This window comes from Athene cunicularia (assembly GCF_003259725.1).
Source record: "Athene cunicularia isolate RWA chromosome 21 unlocalized genomic scaffold, athCun1 chr21_part1, whole genome shotgun sequence".
Classification (NCBI taxonomy): Eukaryota; Metazoa; Chordata; class Aves; order Strigiformes; family Strigidae; genus Athene; species Athene cunicularia.
This window is the reverse complement of record NW_020799127.1, coordinates 1,378,695-1,386,863: the sequence shown is the minus strand read 5'-3', so window position 1 is coordinate 1,386,863 and position 8,169 is coordinate 1,378,695. Positions and strand designations below refer to the sequence as shown.

Below are 8,169 nucleotides of genomic sequence, written 5' to 3'. Positions count from 1 at the left end.
TTCCCCCCCCCTCCACTGCCATGTAGTTTATAAAGCCACACAAATACAGAACTACTACAGCTATTACGGAACCAAAGACACAGGCATATCACTAGGAAACTTGATTTATTTTTTTGTTTAAATTCTTCCCAAGTCTACAATTTTTGCTGTGAGGCAACAGGGGAAAAAATGGAAAGGCAACATATCAACCTTTTAAAGGTTAGCAGCAACAGAGAACGAGAGGAAACTGAATACCACTCATCATTTCCCAAAATATTTTCCAATGTGTCCTGTAAAAAGTAGCTGACCTTAAAATTTGCTTATTCCCTCACTTAAGCAATTAAAAGTGTCACCCAGTTCTGCAAGCACACAGGGACAAGTCTCCAAGGCCTCATGTTGGTACATCCCCACTTTGCCTACTTAGCGCCTTATGGATGCTGCGCAGATCCACTATGGAAAATAATTAACAACAGCCACAGCATTCCCCTCGGATCTGCTTCGTGCCAACCTAGCCTTTTTACATTTCACACCGGTTTATTTCTACATCAGTGAATAATGTTTTGCCATGAAACGTCTTATACTTTCACTAACCGCGTTCACAACTCCTCGCAATGCCTCAGAAAACAAAACCCCCGGGGATGGTGGTTTTGGGTCGGGCAACAACCCACTGCGACCTTACCTGTCGCTGCTGGTACTGCTGCTGCTGCTGATGGAGTCGCTGCTGGAAGATCTGCTCCTGGATCCGCTGCCGCTGGGGGAGCGGGTGGGTCTGGATGCCTGGCTGGCCAGCCGCTGCGGGGACTGGGTCCTGGACTGGGACGAATGCGGCGACCGACTCCTGCTGTGCTGGTAATTCCTCTCTGGCCTTCTGCCTCGTACCTCCCGTGTAATATCATCCCTGTAGATATCCCTGTGTACCACACTGGGCAATGTAAACTGCTCCCGGGCCCTAGGTTCGTAACGGGGGTCGTGAGCATCAAAACGGTTTGGACTTCGACTCCGAGAAGTATAATAGAGCCCGTGTTGTAAAGTCCGCTCTCGAGGATCTCTATAGTAATCCTGATCGTAATGTCTTGTCCGATCAAATCCTCCCGTCCCCCGCTCATGGTGTCCATAGGCACTATGTTCATAAGCACGCTCCCTGTTATCTGAAGCCCTGCATTTAGGAAGGGGGAAAAATACTTCATCAGAAAGGGGCAAGCACAACTAAAAGCAAATCATGCAAACATTCACATCAGCACTGAACTTATTTTTGCGACTGCTTCTCCACTAAACAGCAATAACCTATCAAGCAAACACTGACAAAAACATTTTACTTGACTCCAAAGTTATATTTGTATACAATAAAGCTGAGCAATCATTTTGTTTTAATCACATTATCGGGCTTTCATGACCAGCATCTTGCCTGCACAGGAAAAAAATACTGCTTTCCAGTGCAGAATCCTCATTTAATTTGTATATGTTTTTTTCTTTTTCTTCTAAATTCAGTAAACAAGAAAAACTTTGTGGACATCATAATTAACTTTTTTTCCCCCTCCTCCATTTTTGCTTAAGAGCTTCAAAAATTGTTTTGGAATCTGGTAATTCCTGGAGCTCTTCTCATTATCCTTCTGCAAAAATGGCATCGCAAGTTGGGCTGTAGCCATGAAAGCCTCTGTGCAAAGCATGACCCAGAGGTAAGAAGCTGCTTTCAAAAGGGGTAGCATAACCCAGAGAAGACTCAGAAAATTTAAGGTTTTCTTGTTGCTGCTCTGAAGTATTTCATCCTCTTAGAGGGAATTTGCTTTTATCAGACTGCTACACTTGATTCTCATCAAAGCTGCATACACTAAAAAACCATCTTGATTACTAATGTCAGAACACTTAAACTGCAAGGGTGCAGGCCCCCAAAAGATACTAAGACCCTACACAAGGAGCATAAATTAAATTTTTCAGTAGGTGTTTTTGTTTGTTGAGACTGCTATTGTTACTGCAATCACAGAATTTCTATTTTCACAAGCACACTGCTTTCAAGTAGCTAAGGTCCGTTTTGTTTCAGTGTTTCAAACATTTTGTATGTCAGTTGAGAAAGGCTCTCTATCCTAAGAAAGTTAGTGTGATCTCTCAAATAAAGAGATAGTAAAACTGACAGGTAAAGTTAAAAGAACATTACAAATAGTTTAGTAGTCCAATTTAGACAAGCACCAGAACGGTATGTCTAAGTTATGTCCGCAAAATGAAAGATCAAGAATGATTACGTTGAATGTTTAAAAAGTATTTGCAAAATTCTAAATATGTCAGGGTAGCCAAAGTTAATTTAAAAATTTAATTATCCATCTTATGAAGGACATTTCAACCTTTTTTTTTATTTTCCAGCCTTCTATCTTGGATTGTTCCTTCAGAATCAATTATTACCCACTTCAGTCCCCTGAATCCTAATAACCCAATTCTGCCTTGTGCTTCCTCCTCCTCTCCTGCATCACAGATCTGTATTCTATTTAAAATGTCAGAAATATTTCAGGTATCTTTTATAAACTGAAAGTGGGATTTGAACCTTTTTTGATTAGCATCTCAGGACGATCCTTCCATTCTTTCTCCAATGAATCACTACATCCTTAATCCTCTAAATATATTCAACCTCTGTTGTTAAATTGTAACTCGTTTTCAAGCTTTCTACAGAATACTAGCTCATGTTTTGCCTGCATGTTTTCTCTCAAATTATATATAAGAAACTACCTAACCAGTGCAACAGAATGTCATTAACTCATATATCTGCTTGAAATTCATTGTTGCCTTTCTATTTTCTTTATCTCTTGCTCGCAACAATGGCATTTTGAAAGAAAATTTCAGGATCTGGCACAGAAACATGTCTCTTTTCCCCCCCCCTCCCCCTTTTGAAGGACCAAGACCAACAATTTTATAAACGATTGCATTTAGCATCCTACAAAGTGTTAATCAGTGAAAGCTGATTTAATGAGGTAAGAGAAAAAGCAGTATTTTCTAGAGGGTTACTGCTACATAGCTGACATAAAAGAACAAAGTCCTTATCCATGAAAAGGACACAGAAGACAGACAGAGGAGCTAGCAGAGCTGAAAATCTAATGGCTACAGCGCTTTTTCGATTTATCTATTAGTACTAAGTACTACTGGAGTTAGTGGAAAGAGAGGGTTTGACTTGGGTTAGGAGAGGGGCTAATATACACAGGGCAGGACATACCAACCTTTTCCAAGTGTGGAAACACGACCTATATTCCCAATTAAATCTAGGGAGAGAATTGTGAACATAACTTCCCCAATTTTGGCCCCTCTTACAGGGGTAATCCACCTTCTTAATGGGCAAGGGTGTCAAATGATATTTTAGATGAACCAACAAGGAGAAAAAAAAAAATCTTAGTGACAAGACAAAAAAAAATTCCACTGGAAGGAAGTAGTCCCAGACTGAAACCATAACTCTGAAACCCCCAGACTTCTTTCTTGAGACAGTAGGCACTTAAATAGATCCATTATTTTAACTTCCAGCCCTATGTCTGAATCAAGCAGCTGGTAGAAGATCACTCAATGCACGAGGGCACTCATCACTGCTGGCCAGCAGGCATCCTCTAGCCGCCTTTGTAACCATCCAGCCCAGTCATTTTTCACTGGCGTATCCACAAATTGGTATTAGTACCACGTCCTTAAAACTAAAGAATGTTTAATGTGGAGTAGCAAAGAGCTTTTTAAGAGACTAGATAGTAATCCACTCCCCATGGCTACTGGCGTCTTGACTGTATACCATCCAATAAATTCAAGGCAGTAGTTCTTATCCCAGCATTAAAAAAACACTATAATTTCCAAAATTTAGTAATGTCCATCATCTCTTTTTGCCAATACCATCAGAAAGAATAATCCCAATAACTTGGAAATTATGTAGATCCAAAATGGAAACATCACAAGCTGCCTTCGGTCTTCTCCATCCAAGCGTTATTTCCATGGCTAAGTGTTGTCTGTAGAATCCAAGGGGCTGCATCATTAAAGTCTACTAGAAATTTTGTGGTGACAATCCAATTAACATACCAACTGCGTATAGTGAGAACTGAGAACTAGGCATCAAGCTTTCAAAGAATTTTAGGTTCTAGTATTCCGAAGATACTCCATAGAGAACTTCACCACATGTTGTAGAGTAAGATAGCTCCATCTGGCAGCAGGGATACATCCGAGCAAGGCCTTAATATTATCCAAGAAATGGAATCATTACTTCTAGAAAAGAGTAACTCCAATAACGATGCTGGCCAAAGGAAATCTTCCATCTTAAAACCACCTTATTTCAAGTGTAGATATCCAACCAGCTGCAGAAAACATCCTCTATGGATCCACAAGGTACCAGCCACTGGGATAGAAATCACTTCCGTCTCCAACCCAAAATAGGAAACACAGATAATTCCCAAAATTTTAAATCCATCTGGGGGCCCTAGATAAGAGTTTGTGTTTCTCACCATATCAAATACAAAATACCTGCCTAGAGAAACCTTGGAACTTACCCATCAAGTCTCCGCTCATAACGTCCTTCCCGTGCATGAAGTGATGGTGGGGGGCCGTAAGTGGGCCCCCCACCACCTCCTCTGAACCCAGAAACCTCTCTACTACGAGATGCTATGGAAACTGTATCATCCAATCCCCGAGCAGCACTGGGAATGGTTCCTGGTTCATTATAATCCGTCCGTAGGTCTCTATCTCCCATTTTGTTGACAGAGTTGTGTGCCTTCTGCGCACTTTTGATGTCCACAAAATCCACAAACGCTGCCACTCCACCTTCTGACCCCCTCTTAGGGAGTATTTTGACACTTTCGACACGTCCATATCTGGAAGAAAAGCAAAGCAGATCACTGATATTAGTGTTGGCAGGAAAAAAACCCACATTTAGTAACATCGCCTCCTGCAAAATCCACATCAGTTTCAAACCGTTCACCTTTCCCATCTCAATGAAATGAGAAACACCTTTCCCATCTCAAATGAAAAATCAATCTCAAAGCATGGCAGAGGTTGGAAGATGCCTTTTCAAAAAGGAGGGGAAAAAGCCATTTGTAGAGGGGAAAAAGCATTTAAACTTTCCATCACTGTATTTAAAACTCATCTCTTTAGTTTGCCTACCATGAGATCACCCTTTTTTATAACAGAGCAAGAGCAGCTGAAGAAATAGAAAGGTATTCACAATTAGAGCAGCCCTTCTCATTTTTAATCTGACGAGCATGACATAATTAAAACTGTGTCACAACAAGTAAAAATACAGACATCCCAACAATTTTCTTAAGAAAAAAAAATGACCTTGACACAGCGATTCCACTACTCCAATCTATATTTAATCCATTCATCACTAAACCAAGAGTCTTCGTTCTGATCCTTGCTCCTGCTCTCAAACCCATTTATTTACAACAGCCTCGCAGGATACTTTGGACACAGGCACCCCTGGACCAGGGTGCTTCTGGGGTTCGACTTCACATCCCCACTACGGACTAAGCGGCACCACAGGCACACTGAGGAAAGCTGACGGGAACGTGACGCCACCCTACTTAATGTATGTTAAGTAATTGCAACACAGGCACTTGCGGATGAGTAAATGTCTGCATAAAAGAAAAAAATAAATGTCTGTGCACACAAGAAAATATGATGTAAAATGTTTTTAAATAACTTGCATCAACTCACAGCAGAAAGAATAAAATGGGAAGTATGAACACAGCAACATTTTAAAACATCCACAAACTGCAGGTCACAGTTTGGTTGCTCATTTCTCTCAGCAGAGAGATTTTGAGCAAAACAGTTAAGGGCTTTTCACTGCAGTTGTTAATCCATAACAAAAAGAGGCAAAAAGCCTATTTAAATGCACTGTCTGATGGGAAAATGATACACAAATAAAAAAATAATCAAGAAATATCTGTAAACTCAATGAAGAATTATTGCAATGCTGAGCCGATGTAAATGGATCTTAAACAAGGAAAGCTGTTTTCATGTCTACACATAGGAAAAAGCTAATACAACTGCCTCTCCGAGGAGCAAATGCTGTCAGAACCCACACCTGACTGGTTTATGCATGGCTTTCCATACACCTTAAAATTTCATTATTGTTGCTGGATGACTAATCCTTAAACATGATTTGAAAACCTGCCTCGCTGACTGCTGGCTTCTCATTCCAGCCTGACCTACTACACTTTATATATAATCTGGTTTGGATTTAGGTCTTATTTTTCACTGGTTTATTCTCCACCAAATACAGTGCACTGTCCATTGAGGAATATATGAGCAAACAAGAGCATCTTTCAAGTCAGAAAGCGCCTTGTTATGCATGAAAAGGCGAAGCCACACACAGGATGCATTCTTGCCTCCAAGCTGCCCATAGCAGATCTTGCTACCTCTGTACTCGTGGGTACAGCACGGTGACATTAATTCTCAGGAGTTTCCTAACCTGTGATACCAAAGTGATGCACTGGTTAGTTTTTATTCTAATTAAAAGCTGCAAGGAGCAAATAAAGGTGAATGGTACTGCAGGAAAGATACTTCTCCAAGTTTGCATTCTTCTGAAGCTGGATATGGTTATCTTGCCTTGAAGGCAAGATTTAAGAAGACCAGAGAAATAGAGCATATGGTTAATAAAAACCCTGTGAGGAAAAATGGCCTAATTGGATGTGGCACATGTGAAGAGAGAAGAAACAGGAAAAGAAGAAGGGGGAAGGAAAACAGGGAACAGCCTATCTGAAAAACCATTCATGCCATGAATGAACATGACAAAATCCTAGTTACCATCAATCACCCTTCAACATGCGTTTTAGTGCTGGTTCTCTGCAGACTACAAAGGAAAGATGTAGCAGGACAGAGTACTCCAACTCTCATATCCACTGAGGTCTTCTCAATAATGTAGTTACAGACGTGACTGGTTAGAACACGTACTTTCCCTTTGCTCCCTGTTTACATACTCAGCTTTGGCAACATGAGCCCACACTTTGGCTACAGCCTTTGAGGGGGGTGGGGCAGAAATAGTATCTTAGCACGCCTCAAAAAAACCTTAAAATCCTAACTGACCTCCTGACTGCAGTCACCACAGTCATCTTCACATGAAGCGCTGCTGCCAGTTACATCAGAAACAGGCTCTGAAAGACTTCCCACTCACCACTCTGACAATTCTTTTATTTTCTAATGCTGAAATCATAACATGTATGTGTGATTACAACACACAGACAGACCTCAATTATTTTTCTTTCGCTGCAGAAGATCTGGAATGTGTTAAAACCTTCAACTATTTGGGACAACGCTGCCCAGAAGGTGCAGAAGATACAGAACACTGACATAATCTGATCCCCACATACCAACAAAATCACCCAAACAACGCACAACTCTTGCAAACAGAGCTTAATTTTTGTACTGGGTACTTTGTACTTGTGTACTTTGCGTTGTCATTAATTTAAAAAAAAAATATGTTTTTTCCTAAAGAAATGGACGGAGAAGGCTACTACTGTATTCCACTGCAGCCACGGTCCTAAATCACCTCACTCGGAGACGGCACATTTTAATCCATCCGTTATCCAGATACGTAAATATACGCTGGGCTTTGGTGCCCTGCACGGTACCCTTGACGAGCCCCGAGGATAATCTGTGACAATCGTCTTTGCTGAAAGCGAGGGGGGAGGAGAAAGGGAGCAGAAGGGGGGGGGAGAAAGAAAACTGAGACGGAGAGAGCCCCGAGCATCCAAGGACAGCTGCTGGGAGGAAGGTTTGCATTTTCCTTGCCCCAACGTGGTCCTGTGATTACACACATCCTTCGGTCCCCCACCGTGAAGATTAATCTGTCTACTGATCCGACCCAGCCCCACCCATTGGCGTCTCTCCGAGCTGCTCCTGTCTTGGCAGATGCTGCCGGGAGGAGGACCGCATCGAGGGGAGTGGAGGGGAGATCTGCAGTGCTGCATCACCAGACGGGTTTACTGCAGCAGAATAATACATTACAAGGAAAAAAAAAAAAACAACACACAATACTTTGTGGAGGGCCAGGGGGGAGGAGAGGCAGCGATAACACCGCGTTTTATTACGCAGATCACAAGTTAAGGCAAGATGGATGCAAACGCGCTCTGAGTGGTGACCTTTGTCCAGACCCCGAGGGCTGGGAAGAGGGGACAAAAGACAAGGGGAGGCATCTCCGCGACCTTTGGTAATGTTCGCAGAGGAGCTCCTCTCAACCTTCACCTC

General features: G+C 41.9%; 1 protein-coding gene across 1 annotated transcript in view; it reads right to left on the bottom strand.

Moving 5' to 3' along the window:
• Nucleotides 1-7,034, bottom strand: part of SPEN (spen family transcriptional repressor) — a 50,746-nt gene extending 43,712 nt beyond the window's left edge. Inside the window, exons 1-3 of the mRNA XM_026862917.1 lie at nt 7,009-7,034; nt 4,476-4,796; nt 659-1,135 (exon numbers count right to left, since the gene is read on the bottom strand). Of these exons, the coding sequence (XP_026718718.1) occupies nt 659-1,135; nt 4,476-4,796; nt 7,009-7,034 (824 nt within the window). The remainder of the gene's footprint in view (nt 1-658; nt 1,136-4,475; nt 4,797-7,008) is intronic.
• Nucleotides 7,035-8,169: the final 1,135 nt, after the last annotated feature.